The sequence below is a fragment of the Calypte anna genome, chromosome 10 (genome assembly GCF_003957555.1).
Source record: "Calypte anna isolate BGI_N300 chromosome 10, bCalAnn1_v1.p, whole genome shotgun sequence".
Taxonomy (NCBI): domain Eukaryota; kingdom Metazoa; phylum Chordata; class Aves; order Apodiformes; family Trochilidae; genus Calypte; species Calypte anna.
In genome coordinates, this window is record NC_044256.1 from 5,777,149 (window position 1) to 5,801,398 (window position 24,250).

The following is a 24,250-nucleotide window of genomic DNA, read 5'->3' on the forward strand; positions in this document are numbered from 1 at the left end:
GATTTTTCTGTAAAACATATTTGTACATCTTTGGTAACTAAAGAATCCACTTATGCCTTTTGGGAAGAATTATCTGTATCTTTTAAATATCTAATAATGTAGCCAGGATTTTTAAGCTTTTTCAGGAAAAATAATCAATAATCCCACTCTATTACTGGCTGTGAATAAGCAGTTGTTACCACTAAAGCAGATAGGGTTTTGGAAGTGATTGCATGTATGATGTTACATGAGTGATGTTTATACATGTAGTCAATTAATAACCTCCTGGGAAAGACTTTTGTTTTTGTTAGCTTCTCTTTTTACCTGCTCCTTTTCCAACTCAAGAAAGCCATCACCACTGCCAGATTCCTTGATTCAGTTCAGGGTAGCTTTGCAAATAAAGGAGATATTCTACCCTACAGGTGAGAGTAGCCTTAAGTCTAGTAGGCTTTAGCTACTCCTTAACCCTTTTATTGCCAAGCAGCAGTCTGAAGATGCTGTTTTAATCATTATACCTGTTCTGACATGAGAGTTTGCTTTAAGAGTCCTCTGGCTGCCTCTGCAGCACTGCTGGACATCTGTTTAGTTGGTTCACACAATTACTGAAGTAATCCATCATTTTTAAATGTTTTTTAGACCCTATTCGCCTCTCTCCACCACTCATTCAAAACTGAACTTTCACAATCACTTCAACTATTCTTGGTTGCAGTGGATAGTTTAAATCCATTTTTATTACATGGACAGTGAACAAAAGGGTGCAAGGGACCAATGAAAATGAAGCAGTTAAATCAGGTGCATGAATATGCTCCTTGGAAATACAGGAGTTCATCTGTAGGTCTGTGGGCCACTAAATGCAATGTAATGACTTGGTATAAGAAAGGAAAGGACTCTGTTTCATCTCTTTGCCTGCACTATATTGTTTAGAATTAAAATACTGGGCAATATTTCTTAATAGGTTTTCTTTAATTTTATATATTCAACTTTAAACATTACCTGGCTTTGAGTTCTGTCAATGCTATGTTGCTCAGTTTCTTTGTTGCATGTAAGGACAATTGCAGCATGCTAATGTTTTTCTTCATCACCTAATTAATAGTTAATGTATTAGCTTTAGAAAGGAAGTTTTTTTCAGGAAGAAAATACCAGAGCACACTCGTGCTGTGCATGTAGGTCCCTAGGGGGACTGGGAGACAATTGTGAAGTACAGTGTAAGTGTACTAGATTGTGCCCTTTTAAACAGATGCCTCTTCCCCTGCTCCAAGATGCATGTTTTGGAAAATGAAGTAAATGAGTACTCCATTTCTTGGTGAAGTAATACAAAACTAGGCATTGTTAATAGGATTGGGGTAGTCCTTTCTGCTGAGGAAAAATGATGTTTTCTACTTCCCCTACATGCCTGAAAAGAAAGCTCGGGAGTGTTTTCCTTATTGGTAGCTGAATAAGCTTTTTGGACACATTAACATTAGTCACTGCTGTAGTGTTTGTTAACTTGTCTTCCCATCCAAATCTTGTCTGCCTCTGACCTGTAAAGTTATTGTGATGCTGCTCTCATTCTCATTCCCTCCCTTCCACTAAGTTGTGCTTTTTTCTGCCTCTTTCAACTTAACAAGCACCCCGTTTAAAAAAATCCAACCAACCAAACAAATCCAAACAACCAAAACCCACCAAGAACCTGTTGTGTTCCTTATTAGGTGCTATTATTTAACCAAAGTATTTGTTATTTCAAAGTCACTAAAAACTTGTTAACACCAGAAATTTCTCCTTTTTAAAGAGCTGTAACAGTTAACACTATTCACCATCTCTCCTTCTTCTTAAACTCATGCATTTCTGTATCCTTGTTGTCTAACTTCTTTTGAATCTGTAAAATTAATGGGAGCTTAGAGTTGTAATGTGTTCTACAGATGCTCAGCAACCATGTGACTGCTAAAATTGAATCTTCTTAACTGACAGTTACCCAAAATGGGGGTGGGGAGAAATGCCATCTGTGTTTATGTGGTTGGTCAGGGTAGGGGAAGGACACGTAACCCAAAATTTCTTTCTCAAGAGTGGTTGGTTGAGATTCAGAGGAAGAAAGTTTTTACCTATATAAAGAAAAAAAAATCTTACTACATAAAGCAATGTATTCCTTCATATTGGGATTCAGGGTGGGGAAATATGAGCAGAAGAGCCCCCTGGAATTCTGCAACTACCTAAGTAGCTGTCAACTGCTTTTGCCAGGCAAAAGGCAATCTGTGTTTGGAGTACTTGCCTTTCAGCTCTCAATTTCAGAAGAATTTGGTTAATTAATCATAAATTACATTTTGTTCTGGCTGTGTGGGCTTTTAAAAACAAATAAAACAACCCAACAAAACAGCAAGCAATAAGCCCCAATCATTGCAAGGAGAAATATGTTTGCTGTTTTATTGTGAAGCCAGAAGATAGCAAGGCCATAATTCTCTGTCTGTGACTTTAACTGTCATGTAGGGCTCTTGAACGTACATTTAATCTGATTGATATTTGAAAGCTTTATCTTGGTAAAAGCAACCCTGCTCTTACTGGGATACTGTTGCCTATCCTCAGGCTCTCATTTGATGGATCTTCAGAGTATAACAACCTAAAATTGACGTGGTGCAGTGCTTGGTAACTAGGTTATGATTTTCTGGATTGGAAACAAGGTAAGAGGCATTCAGGCCTTCAGTGAGGTGCTTCAATGCTTTGGTTGCTGCTCTGATGCCTAACTTCTTGTTGGTAATTTTCTGGTGGCTGTATCTTATGCTTGTGCACACTGGATTTGGAGCTTGCTTTTAAAAAGCCAGGGGCAGGTACATAAGCCAGTTTTAGGTTCTTCTATAAAATTAATACAGTATGATTTTTGTTTTCTGTGGGACTGACAGCTGTTCTCCCCTTTCTTCAAGGGAAAAACCAAATTGGAAGAACTCCAGCTCATGCTCTTAACTGAAAACTGTTACCACTGACCTGCATCCAAGAGCAGGGATGGTGCGTGTGAGATGACCTAGCCCAACCCTCTGCAGTGTGAACTGCTTTGAGCAGTGAGGGTTCTTTCAGAAGTCATGTTGTAAGGGACTCCTTTAGTTCAATCCCACTCTGAGAGCAGGGTCAGCTACAGCAGGTTTCCCAGGATCTTGTCCAGATGAGTCTTGAACACCTTCCATGGCCTCCTGGGGCAGCCTGCAGCAGCATTTGAGCACCTCTGTAGTTTTAAAACCAGGCAGCCCAGGAGGTAGCATCAGATTGGAATTTCCCGTTCCAAGTTGAGTCAGTTGCTGTGAAACTGCAGTCACAGCTGTGTATGCTTAATGAGCTTTACTTGTATCCTTCAGTATAGCTTATTTTGCTTTCATGGGAGGCTGCAGTTTGAGCTTTTATGCTGGCATTGCTCTAATACAAACTGCCAGTGGCACAGATGAGATGAACTGGTGAGGACCTGATACAGGTAGCAACAACCACATACACAAGTGCGGCACTTGCACAAGCATAATACGAGAGAGATACTTTTGAGGATGGATGCTAATAAGAGGGCCATGTTTGCTGCTTGAGCTGTTAATTGTGATAAAATAAGTTCTTTTCAAGTTGCATCCTGAGATTTAAAGTATTAAGGATCACATTGACTCGCCTGAAGATCTTGGGTTTGAAAATATTTGGAAAAAACCCCATAGCTAAGATTGATCTTTCTTTAAAGAGAAGGTAAGGATTTTCAATTACATATTAAAAATGGTACTCTAATTTTGGAATTTCTGTCTTAAAATACTCACCTAGGTCAGTATACTAGAAAAATTACTTCAAAGTGCAAGCTATCTGCACATCCTTTGGCAACATCACTTAGGAGAGGGGAAAAGCATAGCTTACTACTTAGCTTTTTAGCTTTCCTGTTCTGTTGCAATTTTGGTTCCATTTAGCTAGCATACTGGCCTGGAGTAGTGATCTGTGAAACACTGTTTGCCAGTGCTTTGGAGTTTGTGATCCTACGTGATTCCACTGCCAGCTGGAAAGCAAAATGGAAAAAAGCAAAACAGACAAGGACCCCAAATTCTCCAGCACAGTTTTCCCACGCCTTAGAGATCACCAAGCTAGTAAGCTTTGCTTAGCTGTTGGCTGATACTGTTACCAGGGTGTTTGAGTGGTTCTCTTCATCTGAAGTTACTTGACCTAAGATGATTTGAGATGTATCTGCATTTGGGTCTTGGATTCTGATTTGTTTTTCCTTTTGATTCCCTAGTGTGAGCCTGCTGCCCTTCAGAGATAATGGCATTCATTCACTAGGCCTGTATCCTGAAATCTTTAAATATTCAGTTTTAACTGGATCTGTAATCCAGTATGTAATCATTTCAATAAAATGTAATATCCTCCCCTGCCCCATTTCTGCACATTTTTCTTGTTTAGGGCTTTTTAAGAAGTATGATTTATAGTTTTTTTTATTTTGCAGTAACAACAACAATAAGGTTTTATGACCCTGGGAGTGGGGATCAGAGAGCTGTCTGTGATGTGTGAGGCTTTGACTTGAGAGGCCATTCTGGAAAAGTGAGTCAGGTTGTAACAGGGAACAGAGTTGGGCAATGTATGGGATGAATTAATTACTGGGGTTTTTTATTGATTTTTTCTTTTGATGTTGTTGATTTGCTTTATTTTAGTTTAGAGACAATAGTTTTCAGAGGTTAGAACAGAAATGTTTGAACAAAATGGTTTTGCAGAAAAATGAATCAGGAAAATAATTGGAAGGGGTGTTTTTAGATATGTGCAGTATCTGTGTTGAAAATACAGCCAGTAATTGTAGAACAGGAAGCAGTGGTAATTGTATTTAGTAATGTGGTATCCTGTAGAGCAGCATGTGATTGTGGAAGCCTTGGGAGAACTATTTGAAATGGGCTAGGCAGCCTAGGTGTTATTAAAGACGTAAAAGTTTAATGCTAGTATTTTAATCATCATGTAAAGGTGACTTCTGTTGTCTAGGCAGTACATATGTAATATTGTAGTAGAGACTTTGCACTTCTAGATTGATCTAAGTAAATATAAGTTCATTTTATTAACATGGAATGTTGCGAATTCTGTGCCTTGGTTTTTGTTTTTGAACTTTTGCACGTTGTTGTCTGAAGGCCAAGCTGAATAATACCCTTAATACAGGCTTTTCATGAGGTGGCCTGGTGAGTGTGGCAAGTGTTTATGAGCAGTAGAACTCTTGACCTAGTGCTTTGGGAAACATGCAGAGAAATAAGGGGTAAAAAAATTGCAGTGTGCACTGCTTTGCTTTCAGGTGTTTAGTACATCCACTTGTGAGAACAAAGTATTTCTGTTTCCAAGGTATTCAGTGTCACTTCCATAGGTGGACTTTCAGACAGCAGGTAAGGCTAAAGACAGGCTTCATAGCTTCATTGAGGAACGTTTGGGTTTTGTGTGTTGTTGTTGTTTTTGGTGTTTTTTTGTTTTGGTTTGGTTTTGGTTTTGTTTTTTTCCCAGATCCCTAGAGGATGCTTTTGTGGTGTTTTTCCATTTAGGATTGCTTGGTAAAACAGATAATCAAATTGCATCAGGTGCATGTTGTTTCTCTGCAGCAGTCCCTGAGCTGCTCTTGATTTCTCTTGAGTCTTTTCTCAAAAATACATTCAAGGAAACAGTCTTTACATATGATTAAGTAAAAAAACAAGGCTACTTGTGAAGTTTACTAGAGAGATTCCTCAGTTCTGAGCCCAGAGAAACAGCTTTAGGCAGTAGTCTGTAGCCTTCATCCTGCCTCAGAGTACCCTCCTTTTTGGCTACACTTGTTCTGATTGTTGGCCTCCAGTATTTGGAGTACTTCTAAATATCTCTGTGGTACTCTGTAGAGTACGTCTGGTGCATTGCCTATCTTGTATAAAGACTGTGCAAGACAGCTTTCATTTCAGTTGATAAAATCAGTCTGATTCTGTCATTGCACCAGTTACAAGGGAACTGTTAAAACATATATTTTATTTTTTTTTTTAGCCAGCTGAAGACTTTTGTGGTAAGACAATTGGAGGGAATCTTTTGGAACTTAAGTTGGCTGTAGTTTAACTAGGCAAGAACAAAGGTGAATGTCTGTAGGAAGCCTTCCCTGGTCAGTGTTGGAAACAATGCACTGCTCCAACTGAGTGCTGAAAGATGCTGTGTGTAGGGAAATGACCTTTCCATTCCCTACTCTAGTTGCTGAGGAAGATTTCTGAACTTCGTCAGGAAACTGTTTTAGGTAGTGACTTTGATTTATTAGTAAGTGAATGGTAAACATCACCTCCTAGATACTAACAAACCTGCAGAAATTCTTTTAACGGTTGCAAATGCTAATAAGCACTTTTAATTCTTGTTCTCTCAAGTGCAATTAATTGATTCTGCATAACCCTTAAAACTTTGAAAGTCAATAACATCCTACTGCTGAAGTTGGGCTTCCCCCGGTATAATTGAGAATTAATTTTAGAAGCCAAATAGGAATTCAGCAAGATATATAAGGTATATGAATGAATTTCTGGTGTGTCCTTCTGAAGGGACAGACTTGCAGTATAAACTTATTTTCTTCTTTTGACAGAGCCCCTCACCAGTTTTCTTTTCTCTCTCTCCCTCTCTTTTTTTTTTTTTTTTTTAATGTCTAGAATAAAAATTATTTCCCAAGGTTGTCATGATTTTATTTTTATGATTAGGAATGTTTTTAGATGCTAGCATTTTATTGAAAGTACAGTGTAAACTGAAGCTACAACATGAGGGTGCATGCTTGGAGCAGACATTTTTCTTTCTGTGACTGAGTTAGTGATCTCTGGCCATTTGGTTTCTTGTAGTTTGTTAGCTGTAGTTGAAAGGGTTAGAGTAGATATGGGATCTGTCACAGATAGCTTTCCTCTCTATTGTGTTTTGCAGAGAATGGAAACAATATGCCCCCTGAGGTAGCAGAAGTAGTTGCTTCATTTTATTGTCTGCAGGACAGCTGTCAGTGCTGATCCACAAAACGATGTTTTAAAGATATTAAAAGTATTTTATTGCTTCCCACTGTAGGTTACTCCTTATGTTGTCCAGAGGAAAATCTCAAAATCTTCCTGTTCTAATGTAGATACCTAATTATAATTTTCTCTGAAAATGTAACAATCTCATTGTACTAAGTGAGAAATGTGTGGAAATATATAGCAACAGTAAATAGGAACAGATTGTTTATTTAAAGGGAATTACTGTTGAATGTATTTTAAGAAATAGGGTCAGTGAGAACTCCTTTGACCTCATGTCAAAATGATCATAATTGAGCAAACAAGCTTAAAATCTAACTTGTAATTCTTGACACAATTTTTTTGTTTCTTTTGTAAGAGTTACGAAGAAACACTGAAACTATTCTGGCTTCAATTTCAAGAATATGTAGGAGCTTTGACCTTAGTCTCATCTTTTCCTCTAGGTGTATAAATCTGAAGAAGTAAGTGCTTTATCCTGCAAGAAACTTTACCCAAGGAACCTTGTATTAATTTATGTATTGAATAGTAATTTCTCTGGCTTATACTTTGTATCTTTCCAAATGGGAAATCACAGTCTTTTCTCAGGCTCCTGGGTGGCTCCAGTGCTGATGCTTTTCCAAGTGATAAACCAAGCAATGCTGTTTGCAAATATGAGACCATTGTTGAAACTCGTAGCCAGCAAGGCTTTTTTTTTTCCCCTCCTGCATTAAGCTTGAAGGAAAAATCTCGGTGCGTAAGTATGGAATTAATCCTTTGGGGAAATGCAGTCTTGGATATTTGCTCATGTGCCCAGATGCCTGTATGAAGGTAGATTTGTATGAGCAAAAGCATGTTTTTTTAAAACTAAAATGAAAACACCAGTCTTTGAGGAGCAGGGAAGAAATAAGGTGAGAAGTGAAAGAAAAAATTATTGGCTTTGTTTGAAGAACTCTTGTAGCCCACAAAGGAGGCATTTTGGAAAGATGTTTGATATGTTTGTCTCAAGGGGTAATTTCAAAGATAAAAAAGTAGAACAATATCTGGTACTTCTGAGCAAGTGGCAAGTTGCATTACTTATTGATAAGTGGCAACTTCATGTGTGACTTTATCCTTTAAATAATAATAAAAAAACCCCAACCCACAAACACATCCGCTTACAATATACAGAGCTGGGAATGATACTCATTGTCTCTATGAGGATGTTTAAGCTAATGAGCTAATAAAGCACAAGCACAAAATAAATCCTTCCAACACTGAAGCCATGACACCATCATTCTTTCGATTATTTTTATTCTTCATGTACAGATGTATAAGTAATAGATTCATAATATTTGGAGTTGACAAAGGTCAAATGCTGTCTGTTATCCACTTGCATTTCAAAGACACTTTATGGTATCTTCTAAGAGACCACTTCATGGTCCAACTCTCTTTCCAACTTCTCTCATGAAGTTACTTCAGATTGTAGCATTGCAGTATTCTCATCTCATGTTCTTAGCTCCTGTGGTGGTGGGCTGTATGAGTTTCTCAGTTCCTACTGGGTCACCTGTATTTCACCTAAATCAGAGGTAGGTAACCCCCCCAAGTTGGGGTGCCACTGCAGTGACATTAGCTCCACTCCTTAATTACAGGCAGTGTTTGTCATTTCTAGAATTTGGGAATTCAGATTGCTGAAATCCAGATGTTACATGAAAAATTAGAGTTCTCTCTGAGTGTAGTCTAAGAGCAGCATCACAGCTGGGACCTCAGCTGATAGCAGCTCAAGTCAGTTCTTCTGCCTCAGTTGTCAGTGCTTAGTAGGGCAAGTACCTTCACAGCCTTCATCAAACTTCTCTGTCTTTTGTGAGTGCAGTTCTTTACAGATGAGAAAATAAGTTGCATAAGCAATTGGTTTTCAAACCAACAACTTGCCTCAAGCTTCCTCTGAAATGTTTCCCTGTTCCTGATTGGACTGTTTGGGCATGCAGAAAGAATGAAAGTAAGATATTACTTGCCTTGCTATCTAACTAATGGATATTTGATGTTTCCAAGTCTTGTGAATCTGAAATAAATGTATTAGTAAAATTTAGGCTAGGTGATAGCAGTAGATGAGTACACGAGATGGTGTGAGCAAGAAAATGGAGAAGAACAAGCGATGCTGAAAGACTGAGCATTTGCAAAGACAAAGGAACTAAAAATGGCAGCCCGAGTGAATAGAACCTTGTCTAGTTCTAAAAAGGCTGGTGAGTTTATTTGGCTGTTTATGGGGGGCAGTTAGTCTTGGTTTTTTAGTGGGGTAGAAAGTCTTCTCACAGTTCTCAGAAGCACAATACATAGGTTGTTTGCATTTTTCCTAGTCATTGTGTAATCTGTTTTTCTTATCTTATCCTGCTGTGACTTTGAGGTTGCCAGTTCTCTCGGGTGTAGTGGGAGCAGTGCTTAGCTGGTTAAACTGGGTTTTATCAGTCTTCTCAATATCCAGAACCAGTTGGTGTGTTTCCATTGTGCCTCATGTACTGAGCTCCAGCAGGGAGGCTCAAGAACTCAAAGCCATTGAAATCTGGTACCCTGTCAGCCAAGAAGCTCAAGCTGTGCTGTGCAAAAGTGCCTCTGACTGCTGGTGGAGTGTTGTACCTGCGTGGTGCTGCCAGGACAAATGCAATAAATGAGCCAGTCAGGTTAACTTCTTTGTTGCTACTTGCAGATGAAAGTGTGGCAGCCTATTTCAATTAAAACATGAATTGCAGCTTTTGCAGTCCTTTATTGAATTCCTGTTGCACCTTTTCCTAAATAGGAGCTCTTTAAAGCTTTTTCTTTTAGAAGTGTACTTGCAGAGATAAGTCCCTCTGTTGATGAGATGTTTAGTCTGACTAACTCTTGCCAAAACTAAGACAGAATGAGAGCACCAGAAATAGGGAAGAAAATCAGTATTCATTAACCGTTGAGCAAGCAGAAGATTGGTTTATTTTTTATTATTTTGTGTGTGTAAATCATTAGTGTTTTAATATATATTTCGTCCACTTTAAAAAAGTGAAGTGAAGGAAAATCTAATTCTGGGGTAGAATTGAATCAATTTGTATTGCAAAAGAGTTACATTTTGTACTGAATGGAGCGGGAGAGGGAAGCTTTTTGAATGAAATAAATCCCAATGAAGCTGCACTGAAACGTTCAGAAGTAAACTCTGAAAGAGAAGCAGTGTAGCACATCCTGACTGCTGAAATGGGAGTACAAATGTGGAGGAAAAAGACCACAGCTTTTTGGGATTATGATAAGAACTTCCTTTTTAAACATAGTTGCAAATTATGATGTAAGGAAATCGGATAGAGTTTTCAGAGGTATTGATTGTGAGAGTAAACAGTCCAGCTGCTATTCTGTATTGTAATACAGTACATTTTTTTGAAGTAACTGAGTTACTTTAACTGAAACAAATTTAAAGCAAAGTAAATTTAAAAAAAAACAAAACAACAGCAAACACTCCCATATTGCAGAGATGTTCACATGCTGATTGTGTTCTTTAGTTAATGGATTGTTTGCTTATGGATATGGAGCAAAACACTGGGCACTCACTCTGGAAAGGCAGAAAAAGTAGCAGCAGGATAGCAGGAGGCTTCATGCTGTTCACTGTGTATTTCCTGCTGCCTTTCTGCCTGTTTTCAAGCCTTTGGCTCTGCTAGTTTTTCCTCCCTCACTCCATTTTTCCCTTTCCAAATGTTTACTTGTCGTGACACATTAAGTAGTGTGAGTGTCTACTCTTTTAAGCAGAAATGCAGGTATGTAAATATTGTCATAATGTTACTGTTTAATCTAGTTCCCTTAGAGAGGGCCTTCTTGTTTATTTCTGCATTGCCACTGTTCACCAGAGAAATAAGCCTGCATTAAACCATGGAGTCTGTTAAATGTGACCTGTATGCATAATACAGTAACACAAGTACTGTAATCTGTAGCTGGGTTTTCATGAGTTAGTGGTAATCTGCATACTGCTAGGAAAAGCAAAAGGACAATGTTCACAGAAGAATAAAGTATCTAAGTCAGACTTTAAGTACAACTGATCACAATGGAAACTCTGAAAGAAGGCCTTGGACCAGCTTAATTTACTGTACGTTTAATGCACAAACAAGAGAGCCTACATCACAAATGCTTCTTGTAGTCCTTCCCTTTATACTTCTTTTTAACTTGAGTTTCTGAGATACATAATGATTAGGAATCTATTTTGCCTATTCTTTCCCTGCTCCCCTTCCCTTGGAGCACAGCCAGTTCAGAGGTGACATAAAGACAGGAAATGTGTAACAAATGAGCCAGCCCTACTTCTCTGTAGCTATTCAATATTAATATTAATGTCACTTCTGAGGGCAAGTTTCTGTGTGTGGTATTATTCAGTTGTTCAGTACAGCTGTTGGTAGTGAAGTCTAATTTTTGGATTTTTTTTTTTCTCCTTAGAGCACAACAATGGAAGAAACAGCTATATGGGAACAACACACAGTGACTCTTCACAGGGTAAGTTCATACAATTGGTTGTGTGTGCCTAATGCAGGATACTGGTAGCTTTTGAAAACAATAGGAAAAAGCCAGATGTCAGGAAGTAAAAGAAAAGGAAACTGTCATATTCCTTTGTTTAAATTTAGAAGTGTTGTAAAAGCTCCATTTCATAGTAGCTGTATTTGTTGAGTTTTAGAGATAGGCCTGCCAACAAATAACTATGCGAGAACCAAATCTTTAGATTACTTCTGTACATAACTGAGACTAATTAGAAATCCTAAGTGTTCATTAACAATTGTGCTATAACTACACTTACATGTTTTAAAAAATATTTGTAGTGCCATTAACCAACGTAGTTAAGTATAACTAAAACTGCCTTAGTTGCTTGCCAGATTTTTTAAGTATCAGCTGAAAATAGTGATTTTAGACTGACTTCTCTTATTTGTGTTACTTGTAATTGAACTTCATTTCTGATGTACTTACAAAGCTGTACAAGAGAGGCAGTAAGGAATGAATTGCTTAGAGATCCTGTTTCTGGCAACAGGTTGGTATTAAAGCAACCATGGAATCATGGCCCAGATAGCAATTGATTACAACAAAGGGGAGATGCACAGGAGTTTTCTCAAGGGAGCAAGTTAATTATTTGCCTTCAGTTCTTCAGCACAGAATCAAGGCATTTTAGAATTGTAGCATTGATCAGATAAATGAACCTTTGTGACTAAAAATGTGTATGAATAAATCAGCTGATCAGATAAAATGTTAATTCTCTGTAACACCTAATATCTGTTGATCCTAATGAGTTTGATGTTGATTCAAAATAATCACTTCAGTACCTGACCTCTTAGGAAGAAAGCAATTATGTCCAGTTAGACCAGAAGGCTGTCTAACAACGTTCACTGTCTCTAGCTGCAACGACATGTTGGAAGAAAAGGATAAGTAAAAAGAAAAATGTGTGGTGATACTTCTCTAGGCTACTCATCAAGCTTCCAGCAACTTTTAGGTCAGAAAGTTTTTGAGAAAGTAGTAGTATTTTTACATGGAATTGGCCTTTACGTTTTCCTCTTGAACCTGTCCAGTCATCCATGAAATCTGCTCAAACTGAAATTTTTTACTCATATCACTGAATAAATCAATACTGTCCTGGAACATAAGACCAAAAAAAAAAACCAAACCAAAAACAAACCACTAGAGCAAAACAAGATTGGCTCCTATACTTGGTTATAGCTTAGTTTCTCTGGAGGATATTTTTCTGGCTAATTGAAGAAGTAACTTTAATAAAACCTGAAAATGATGAGTTCAGTCAGTGCACAAAGGAATATTGAAATGCTGCAGTATGATTTTACCTGCCTTGAACAAATTTAGAAATAATAGGAACTAGAAATCATGGTTTTGGTTGCATTTGCAGCATATTCAGAAGTTCTCGTGTAGTATAGAAATGAAAATATGACTAGATTATAATTTTTATTATAGTATTTTCTGTGCAAAGCTTCTGCCAGCTGTACTGGTTTAACTGTTTTAGTAGCCGAGTAAGTATCTCTTAATGATGTTGGAGGCTGATAGCATGTGCTGTTAATAATTTGTTAGCATTAATTTACCCAATTAAAAAAGAAATGTTTTCCATCTGCTGGATAACAAACAAAACTGTTACGCAAATGCTGTTGCTGTTAAGCAAATTGAGGCTTAAAATTTATCTTTAGCACTGGGAAAGGGATTTAGGAAAGTGACTGCATATTTGTTTGTGGCGTTTTTGATTTTGCTTTTTATTTGTGAAATTGTTGCAGTATTAGATTATTAAGCAAATGAGGTTACTTCAGTTTAGTTGTAAGTGAAATGCATCCAGATCTCAGTTATCCTCAAAGCTATCCAGACGTTCATATAATTGGAATAGACTTGAAATGCCACTTGGAGTCGCTATGGAATATTTTCTGTGTGAGTTTATCTGCTCCACTTGGCTGAGCTAGAGAACTACTAGAGACCATCTACAGTCAGCCTCAGAAAAAACATTTTGAATAACTGAACTTGCTTTCTCTAGTGAGATGATTTTCCAGAGATGTCATTACAACTCAGGGACAGAGTATACTTAATCCCAGTGGTTGCGCTATGCATCTGTCAGTTCAGGCACTTTGATATGCTTCAGACATTGCATTATTTTATTTTAAATCCATCTGCTTCAGGTATCTTTGAGAATCTAGAACAGAGTCTGTAAGCTGTCTGATTGTGCTGTGATTTAACAGAGTTATTGGTGACTTTCAGCACTACTGTCAAAAGACTTCATAGGAACATTCTGGGGGAGAAGCTTGAGCTTCTAGCCAAGAGTTTTTGTTCCCTTTCTTTACTACCCTTCCAACTTCCTGGGCTGCTGCTTAGCTCCTAAGAGATTGAAATGTTCTCAGTTTCAGTTAGAGCATTTCAGAGATTCGTCTATTGTATGAATCATGTATTATATTGGTTTCTTCATACTTGGAACTCGGGTTCTGTGTGGCTGTGTTGTATGTCTCCTTCCCCCAAAGAACAAACCAAATGTACACATACTTTACTGCTTTTCTGATGGCATCTTACTGTAGGAGAGCAAAACAATACAGTTTTTTCTTTTATATGTTGACAGTGCAACATCTTAGAGGTGAATTTGATGTGGCAGAGTTTTAAAAATGCAATTTTAGTTAGGATACATGTTTATATTGTGCATAATCTGTAGTGATCAACATCTTGGTGTTTTCAGAGATATCTAGCAGTGAAGTTTAGTTTTCCAAGGGTAGTTCAGTTGGTATCTTCAGATGATCTTTGGATCTCTTAATCAATCTCTTAAGATGGTGGTGGGCAGCAAGAAAAGGAGTAGTAGGCTGAAGTTTATAGGAAGGTTTCTTATTTGAGCTCTTAAATTTTCAAAAAGATAGAGAGTTTAATTTGAACTTTCTAATTTGGAGTATTCCATAAGACATTGATTTACATTACTAGATTAGAAAGTTTTTATCTGACTTGCAGTCTTTCTTGATTTGCGTTCTGTATATGACACTGAATTGTTTCAGGGCTTCTTTAAAAGGAAAACCTTGAAGTATGAAACTACTCATCTTAATATTGGTGTTTCAATTTACAAATCTACTAAAAATAACCCCGAAGAAACAAACAATGAACCAAAACCAACTAGAAAGGCAAGCAACAAGATAAGGTTTACAGTGAGCTTCTGCATCTCTGTTGGCTTTGACCTAATGGTTGTATTTTTTTTCATGAGTGGAGAACTATAAGAACTTTGTTTATGGTTTAAGGAAAGACAGAGAACATGTATAGGAAATTTGGTAGAAATGTTTTTGTAAATGTCTCTCTTTCTCCCTTCTTTACTCACCAAAATAGAATACCAACTGAATTCTGTTTGTTGAAGTAGTGGAAAACTGAAAGATGACATAATACATATTTTCATAGTCTACTCTTTATAGTCTTCATTGACTATTGCAAAAAACAAAAGACCTGAGCTCTGGTCATAAGTAGTCATGATCCTTCAGGCTGTCCTCCTGCATGGCACAGGGTTTCACTTAGTAATTCTTGAATCCCAGCCATGATTTCTATTTCATCTGGCTGGCATGTATCTTGACAAGATGTCCAGTCTTTCTTTAATGAATTAAAATAAATGTAAAAGAAGCAGTAAGGCCAACCCATTTGCACTCCTCCATGCTTGTCAGACCATGGTATTTCTTCATACCTGGTAACAGTATTTGCTAACAATAGAAATCAATTTCTGAACAGTGTATCTCCAAATCTTTGCTTTAATACTGTCTGGTCCTAGTCACTGTTTACAGGCTAAGTCTGGACCATTGCTTTGTTATCTCTATTTTTAAGGGAGATAGGTTTTTTGAGCAGTAATTACTGTCTGAAAAATGAATGTCATGTTTCTTACAGACAGATAGACTGCCATGTTACTTCTGCTGTCAAGGTTATGAAACTCCTTACTAAAGCTGGGTCATGTTTGCTGAAAAGTCTGAAAATGAAAGACAAGTCTGCCAACTTGGAACATATGTTGTGGGAAATGGAGAGGAGGAATTGACTGAAATCTGATCTTTTCCATCCAGTGACTGTATTTTGCATAGTCAAAAATTTCAAAATAAATCCTTGAGCAAAGGAAAGCTTTTAAATGGTAGTACTCTACTGGAAATGTTTTCTGGGCAACAATGAAAGAGCTAGATAGCTGGCAAATCAGTTATATTTAGCAGGTTTGTTTCCCACTCTCACTGCTTCCAGGCAGAAATGTAAGCATCATTGTTGTATCTTGAAATATCTCACAGGAGTAATTTTTCAGAGGCATTGACCTTGCTGTAGTGGCAGGTCACCCTAGAGGGAATAGATTGAAGAAAATTACTTTTGTTAAGATGCAGATGATTTGCAAGTGCTGACAAGGTTTTGATGTATGTAATGGTACAAGTGGATCTTGGCATTATTGTTAAGAACTGAGCCTGCAGTCATACTGCTGTGTGTTGCGATCCTGTTGGTGCCTGAGCTAAGCTAGGTCAAGCTGGGTAAACACCATAATGTGATCCCTCAAAGAAAGTGTTCCAGGAAGTGATATGGGTTTGAATCAGTATCTCAACAATGTAGTATGAGACGTTGTGCTTACTGAAGGTCTTCTTCATGACCACCTCAGGCCCATGCCATAAAAATGCAAATGGGAACTCTAATATTTTGCTAGTGGGAGATATTGGGTAGTTCATCTGAAACTCTCAACATTCTAAAAGTGTTCTTAAATTTGTTTTTAACCTCTCTCCTGTTCTTGGATTGCATCATGATTCATTGATCCTTATCTCTTCCAAGAAGTTGTGTTTATCTCATAGGACCTTTTTGTGTTTCACACAGGACCATGAATTTTGACCATGTAAGTACTGCAAAGTAAAGATCTTCATTACATTACAGGCCCCTGGATTTGGATTTGGTATTGCAATTTCTGGAGGAAGAGATAATCCTCACTTTCAGAGTGGTGAGACATCAATAGTTATTTCTGATGTTCTGAAAGGAGGCCCAGCAGAAGGACTGCTACAGTAAGTTCCAAACTACAGCGAAATTCTGATTGGGGCGGGGTATTCATCTTGGTCATCTAGCTTAACCACTTAAGATATCTGTCTGTTTGTTTGTATAGTAGGTTGATAATACAGGTAGTTTGTTTAGCAATACCTGTTCCCCAGTATTTTCCCCTTGGCATAAAGTATTTTACACTGTGTATTGTGGTGTTTTTTGTTTAGAGAAAATGACCGTGTTGCAATGGTTAATGGAGTTTCAATGGATAATGTCGAGCATGCATTTGCTGTTCAGCAGCTAAGGAAAAGTGGGAAGAATGCCAAAATTGTAAGTGAATGTCTTGAAGATTTATTCTTAATTAAATTCCATAGTTACAGAGCAAAAGTGAAATTATGTTACATCTGTGAAATAGATGCATGATGCAAGATGCTTGAATAGTATCTTCGGAATGCTTCTGGTTGAAGTGATGGTCACGGTGTGTTTATCATGGGTCGCTAAAAATTGTTGTAAAAGGTTAATGGTGATGTTCAGGTAGTGTGACACTGGATACTTCAGACTCCTTTTCTTCATGGTCGAGTTCTCAGTTTGCCTAAAGTTCAGTTCTCAGTTTTGTTTAATACTTCTTTGTTTTCCTGAGTGCACTTTTATCGGGTTCTTCAAAGGCTGGTGTATGCTAAAGGACTTTACATGCTGTTCAGGCACTAACATAGTTCTTTTTATGCTTAGTAAGCAGTTTGCCAAAATAAAGTGTAATTTAATTGCCTTAATTCCTGTAGTGTTGTAGGCTTATTCCAAGTGGTTACCTTTTGAACTTAGCAAAATAGAACAGGTCATCACTAGAGGGTAGTAATCCGGCTTTCTGTAAAAGTTTGAGATTTGTGTTACAATAAAACAACACAAATGCACAAATAACAGTTTCTTAAATCAAGAAAAGAGATTTCCTAGAGCTTGTTGAAAAGATTTTGCTCTGACAGATTGCCATTGTTCATGTGTGCTTTAATACAGTTAGAAAATATTGTGTTGCTTAGCATTTGTAGATTTAGCAGTTTTTTAAAGTTTTCATAAAACCATGGTGAGGTGTGCAGAGCTTTCCCTATCTTAAGTAGTTGGCATGTAGATTTATATGGAGAAAAATAATAAATAATTTGGTTCAGTAACTTGGTTCAGTTCTGTAACACACAGCACACAACCTTTAAGCAAGGATGGGTCTTATTCTGGAAGCAGCTGTCTATGTTAGTGCAAACCAATTTAGAACTTAGAGTGGGAAATGTTCCCCTTCCTCTGTGGCTTGCATAAACATTGCTTTGGAAGGTTGGAAGACTTCAGAGTTGAGGAGAATTACTGTCAATAACAGGCTGAGAATATAGTAGATTACATGTTACCAAAAGAAGTTTTTAGCAGTGCCAGGATCTGATTTGTGGGTTTAAGCAGAGGGAGGGCATTAAAATATGCAGCTCTGTGAAAACAGAAATATTGCATTATTTGTTATTTTTATCTTTTTGCCACTTCTGCAGAAGCAAAAATGGACTAAAAGAACTGTGAAAGCAAACACAGCTTTCTAGTTGTCTCTATTGATGAGTCTCCTGTAGTAATTAGGTAGAGTTTTATAATGTGGTTGAAAGAATTCAGAGAATTCACAACATCTGTGTTTTCTTTGGAGTTGTGGAATTAGCTTGGCTTCTGGCATCTCTCATATCACTATTAGGATTACTCTGCCAGTGGCTGATGTCTGTGTTTTGTTGTAGACTATTCGAAGGATGAAGAAAATTCAGATCCCAGTGACTCGGACAGAACCTGAACCAGTGTCCGAAAATGAGGATGACAGCTACGATGAGGAGATACGGGATCCAAGAAGCAGCCGTGGTGGCCCAAGTGCCAACAGAAGGCATGAGAAGAGCTGGGTAAGAGATAGAAGTGCGAGCAGAGAGAGGAGTTTATCGCCGAGATCAGACAGGAGGTCGGTTACTTCCAGTCAGCCTGCAAAACCTACCAAAGTAACACTGGTGAAGTCAAGGAAAAATGAAGGTAACTTGGATGTAGTTATTTAATGAAGATTTGTGCTGCTTTTTATGGGTGAACTGCTTCAGTCAATGTTATGTTAAGGGCTTCATGGACTGTATGGACAGTGCTGTTAACAGCTTGGCCACTTTGCCAGTAGCTAGCTGAAAACTTAAAAATTGCTATTGTGTTTCTGGTGGTATTTTTGATATTTCAAAATATACATGCTTAATTAAGGGTGAAGTATGTACTATACAGAGTTAACTAATCCCAGCTGTGCATCTGACAGCTGGTAGTCAGTGGCTACATACCCTCCATATATTTCAGTTGAGTCTATGCTGTCTGTCTTGTCTAAAAAGGGGGAAAATTGTAGCAGCATGTAAATTAACCAGTTGAAAAACAGCTATGGTGACAGACAGAGTTGGAAGAGAGATCCATATGATGGTAAATCCCTAGCATAATTCCACTACAGTCTGTCACATGCCAAGTTCACCCTACTGTCTCCAGTGTAAATGTTGTATAAAGCAGTGTTGTAAATCTTCAGATACCTCTCAGCTATTTTTACTGTTGCTTCATCAGTTTTCTTTCCTCTTTTATTGCATATGTAAAGAGTATGGTCTACGGTTGGCAAGCCACATATTTGTGAAGGAAATATCACAGGACAGCCTGGCAGCAAGAGATGGCAATATTCAAGAAGGAGATGTTGTACTGAAGGTACAGTAAATGGTGATGGCATTTGTTCAGAAGGAAAGATTATTGACATAAATGTTCTTAGAGTTATCTTTTAATAGCGTAATTCTTGTTAGTAGATGATGTGTCTTTTTAATTAAATTTTATTAAACATCAGTTAATTTAAGTATGTCATCCTCTCTCAAAGGAAAGAAAAATTATAAAGCCTCTTTTTATACATATGTAGTACATATTGTTCCCCAGGCCTTACTCAGTCAAGTAGTGCCCACTGTAAATGCATAATAGAAAACATTTGAGATGGTAGGAGATTAGGCCCTACATACTTGGTTTTACAATATGTTGTGGAATTAGGCTACACTGTAACTTGTTTCCAGGTTACCTTTTTATTTTTTGTAAGAAACAATATATCCAGGTATTTTTATTTCATACTAATTATTTTTATTCGAAGCTACAATGGTAAGTGTGTTTGTGCAGAAAAAAGTACAGTTCCTTACTCTGCTGAGCATAGCAGTGCTGGTTCAAAAAATGACTAATATTTTTGAAGTTTTGTATTAGTGGTTTTGTCTTTGAAAGATAAAAATAATTTTCTATATTATGTTGTAGTTTGGATGAGCCCGATAGTCTTTGCTGTGCTAATTCGATAATATAGCTAGCTATTTGTAAGCATAGTTAGGCAGAAAACCACCTATCTGTACAGGAGATTCACTGTTTTGTTTTGTTGTTTTTTTCAATACTGAGGCATATTTTCTCTCTTCTTCTTGTGTTCCAGATAAATGGCACAGTGACGGAAAATATGTCCTTAGCAGATGCAAAAACACTAATAGAAAGGTCAAAAGGCAAGTTGAAGATGGTTGTTCAGCGAGATGAACGGGCCACACTGTTGAATGTTCCTGATCTTTCTGACAGCATTCATTCTGCTAATGCTTCAGAAAGAGATGGTGAGTATAAACTAGATTTCTAAAGGGAGAAAAGAATTCTCTGTGTTGTGAAGATGTAAAAGAGCTAAGTGGGATGGGAGGGTGGGGAGAAGAGTTAGGCGTAAGATCTTTATGTGGGTAAATTCTTGTTTGAATATGATTGAAATCCATACCTTTGAAAATAGTGGAGAAAAAGATACAGTTCTTGTAACTGTTCTTTCAGGGATCTTTAGTAGTTTTGAAATAATAAACATAGATTTAACACCTTCATAAAAACTCTCTGCAAAAGCTTGTTTCCATTTGAGCAGGTCACACCACCATTTTAATTACAGTCATTTCATAAAAAACCCCAACTTTTATTTAACAGACATTTCAGAAATTCAGTCGCTGGCATCAGATCATTCCAACCGATCACATGACAGGCCCCGCCGCAGTCGTTCACGATCTCCTGACCAGAGGTCAGAGCCTTCAGACCATTCCAGACATTCTCCACAGCAGCCCAGCAACGGCAGGTGATGGCAGCGTTGTATTTTTTTTTTAATCCACTGTTTAATGTGACATGTAAGTTGTAGGAGTGCTTGAATTATAATATATAGTGTGACAAATGTGATAGAGAACTATGTTAGCACAATATGGCACAGTTTGCTGACAGTGATCCAAAGTTTCTTAGACTTGAGGAGAAATTCAATTTAACTTCAGTGTTATTCCTTTCTTAATCTTAGAGCATGATTGTATGAATGACAATAGAAGTTTGATCTTGATACATACAATTGCATATGCTTCAATAACATTTTGGTTTTAGAAAGCAGGTGGCTGCAGGGGTATTAGAGAAGACTAGTAGCAACTAGTTTTTGTTGAATAACCAAACTGGGTAAAAACATTGCAATTTTGCCTTATATAGGTATAGACTTGTTATTTTCCTTGGTTGCCTTCTTGAAAAATTGCCTTCTGTTTCTGCATACATAGTAATTTTTATATAACAAGATGTTTTTCACAGCAGATTTAGCATTTGGAATGTAATTTTTAATATTTGAACCTGGTAATAAGACATTCGTGATAATTTTCAAGTAGGTAAGTAATCTTGAATGAATTCAGAGGGAAGCAATTGGTTGTATGATTTGGAATTTTTTCTCCTGCCAGGTGAAACTTTAGTCTTCAGTAACATAAATCTGTCCTGTTTTGCATTCCACATAATAATTTTTTTAAATGGAATTTCAGTATTGGATTTAAAATTCTACTAAATATTTCTAAGATAAATTTCTACCTTCTGAATGCTTATGGATGATGAAACGAAAGTTAGACTTGATGTTTGGCAAATTCCAAATTCAGACACTATTTGAAGATTTGTATTCTTCTAGATGTTGTCAAAAATTCTGAAAAACAACTTGGAGCTGGCTGTTTCATAAAGCTAAGAGGTACTTTATTGGATATTAATGGAGTCTTGTTTTCCCTAACACACCTTCAAGGTGTTTTGAGTCTTTTAAGTGTTAGTAAAAGGGCAAGACAGATCTTACCTGCACATAGACTTGGTTGTTGTGATGTGTTAGACATGTTTGCTTCTCTGCAGTTGTGTGTGTTGCTTGCAGAGGCCACAGGGCCTGAAAGTTTGTTTTCAAGTAGGAACTCTGTTTTAGTGGAAAAAACTTAAAAGCATAGTCCCAAATGCAGGGATTTGATAGTGAAGGTTCTGAGGTCTCTGTCAGATTTAAAATCTTTATTTCTTGACATGCATACACTGTGAAAAGGGCTTGTGGAGGGAGGAAAAAAAAAAATCTATCAAAACTGAAACTGTGACTGACCTTGCTCTCGTGTTAGTGCTTTCCTGTCCTATTACAGTGGTTTAGGTAGATGGTCACTTCCTCCTTATGGACAACACTGTCAGAAGAATTAAATCCTTCCTGAGAAGAAACTTTTGAAGTTATCTCAACTCTGAATGCATCCGCTATGTCTGCTTTATGAACAAGAGCTATCTTGGCGTGGATTGACTTCCTGTTGGACATGTCCCTTTCAAGATCAGAAAAACTGGGCACTGAGCCATCTTAAAAAGAAAGAAAAAAAAGAAAAAAAAAGTTAAAAGCAACTTTTCTTTGACTTCTGTTTGTAGTGCCTATTTATGTAGGTTCAGTTCTGTGGCGAGATCAAATTGGTTGCAACTGCTTGAATTGTTAATATTTGAAAAAGTTCTGGAAGTGAAAAAAGCTTGAGATTAACAATTTCAGGAAATAAAGGTGCAAAAAGGCCTAAAACTGAGATTAAGAAGGACATAAACAATGTATTTTAGATAATGTCTTCATCTAGATTCTCTTCTGCCAAATGTTTTCATGTATATGAGGAGAGAAATTCCAGGGGAATCCTCTTAGTCCTTTCATACAAGCTTAACTACAGACTGGCACGCTGAGGTATGCAGAGCACAGAAATCTTCCAGCAGATTTGCTTCAGTATTACTGAAGGGCCTGGCAGGGTCTTCAGTGTTGTCTATTTTCCATGCTGGTATGTATACCAGTGAGCCTGTGGTTTTCCTGGATTTGAAATTTCCATAACAATTGCTATTTGAATATTCTTTCAAAGGACTACTTGTGGTTTCCTTTAGCCCAGAGGAAGTTGACAGATGCCTCTTGAACAGTGTACAACTCAGATTCTAGAGGACGTCCTTGTTAATTTATTAATTAAAAGGACTTATTATGCTTATATCTTGGGGTTTTTTTCCACTTTTCAGTCTTGAAAAGAATCCAGAGAGTGAATCCTAAAAAAACTCCAGGTACAGATAAAATAATCATAGTTCTGGAGTCTTGGAAAACTGAGTTAGGTACTATATGAAATACAAGATATAAATACGTCCTGCCTTTGCATATGAGCTCTCTGAGCAGGTAATATTTTAAAGGTTAAGTATGGCATATAAGCCAACTTTGTATTATCTGTGAAGAGCTGTAGTTAAAAAGTTGGAATGAGCACAGGAGGTCTCCTCACCCTAAATTGGAGAGTACCTGGGGGGAAGTATAATTTATACTCTTCTTTTGCCTGTCTGGTCTTACTGCTGTCAATAACAAGTTGTTAAGCTAGATAAACTTTTGGTGTGACCCATCCTGAAAAGCAGCATTTACAGCCAGGTGCTGGGAAGACTGCCAGATTTTATCTTTGGGCTGCCCTTTACCAGTTTAAAGAACTCATACTTGGTAACTTTCTCTCCTATGCTGCCTTCCTTACCTGGATACTGAAACAGCAAAAATCTTCTCTAATATGTTAAACACTTCAGCCTCAGCAAGAAAGAAGGAACTCCCTGTAGAGGTTGTCATTATTTCTGGAAGGACGGGTTTGGCTTCTGGAGTACAGTTGTCAATTTAGACAGCATGAGAAATGTTTTCTGTCCCTTTTTGAAGGTTGAAAACCCAGATTATAGGACAAAAATTAACCATTTTTTAAATGTACTTAGGAAGATACCTCTTGAATCTTACTGTCTTAAGAATGTTTTGAGTGAGAAGGGACCTTTATGTGCAGCCAGCTGACTGTGTTTTGTGTTATTTAAAAACACTTCTGTTTAGTCATAGCTTTAAAAAAAAGGAGGAAGTGAGGTAAAGTAGGTCCTGACACAGCACAGATGTTGAACAACAGTGTCACAGTGCACACGGTGAACACTTTTGTCTGTTGCAAAGTGCAACTGTCAGCTCTTAACAAGTTTCCATCACCTAGAACCAGTGATGGCATCAGGTAGCTTCCTGTTTCATCTTGCAATGTTCAGTCCTTTCTGGGTGGTATAAGCAAACCCAAGAAAAATTAGACTCTCCTGCTTGTCTGTTTTTTCATTGTTGTTCTATCACAATTGTCTTTATCAGTTTTTTTCTGTAAACTTCTTTGCCTTATGTAGAACAGAACTGACCTTCTGCATGCATATTAGTTGCAGGGTGCATTTGCATACACGTGTAGCAGTAGCCCAGTCTAGAAGTTTATTGCTTTGGATACTTACCTGACTACTTTGTGCTATGCTTTGATCTCTGTGTTTTAGTTACTGGTTTTGAGAGTTGCCTTCTTGGGTATTTATGCTCTCTTTTGATATGCAGGTATAAAAGCAGCATAAAATTACAGGGCCTTTGGACTATTAGAAGAGGAAATGCAAAATTAACTGTTCTTGTGTAGTAACTGCAGTATTTTTGGCTTTATTTTTAAAGCAAAACAGATACTACTGTTTTAGATTATGCTTGTTATGGGTTTTGAGAAGGTTGGTAACAGAGAGGGCTTATGAGTAACTTTGCTTTAATGTCTTACTAAATACTGATCATTATTAAGCAGTCTTTTGATGAGAAGGGGAAT

The 24,250-nt window shown here is 37.4% G+C and overlaps 1 protein-coding gene across 11 annotated transcripts in view; it reads left to right on the forward strand.

Moving 5' to 3' along the window:
* TJP1 (tight junction protein 1) overlaps window positions 1-24,250 on the forward strand; it is a 155,223-nt gene that overhangs the window by 102,017 nt on the left and 28,956 nt on the right. For all 11 annotated transcript variants that reach the window (XM_030456645.1, XM_030456646.1, XM_030456647.1 and 8 more), the window contains 7 exons: window positions 11,304-11,360; window positions 16,239-16,363; window positions 16,565-16,667; window positions 18,086-18,365; window positions 18,949-19,052; window positions 19,798-19,966; window positions 20,313-20,457. In XM_030456645.1, the coding sequence (XP_030312505.1) occupies window positions 11,304-11,360; window positions 16,239-16,363; window positions 16,565-16,667; window positions 18,086-18,365; window positions 18,949-19,052; window positions 19,798-19,966; window positions 20,313-20,457 (983 nt within the window). The remainder of the gene's footprint in view (window positions 1-11,303; window positions 11,361-16,238; window positions 16,364-16,564; window positions 16,668-18,085; window positions 18,366-18,948; window positions 19,053-19,797; window positions 19,967-20,312; window positions 20,458-24,250) is intronic.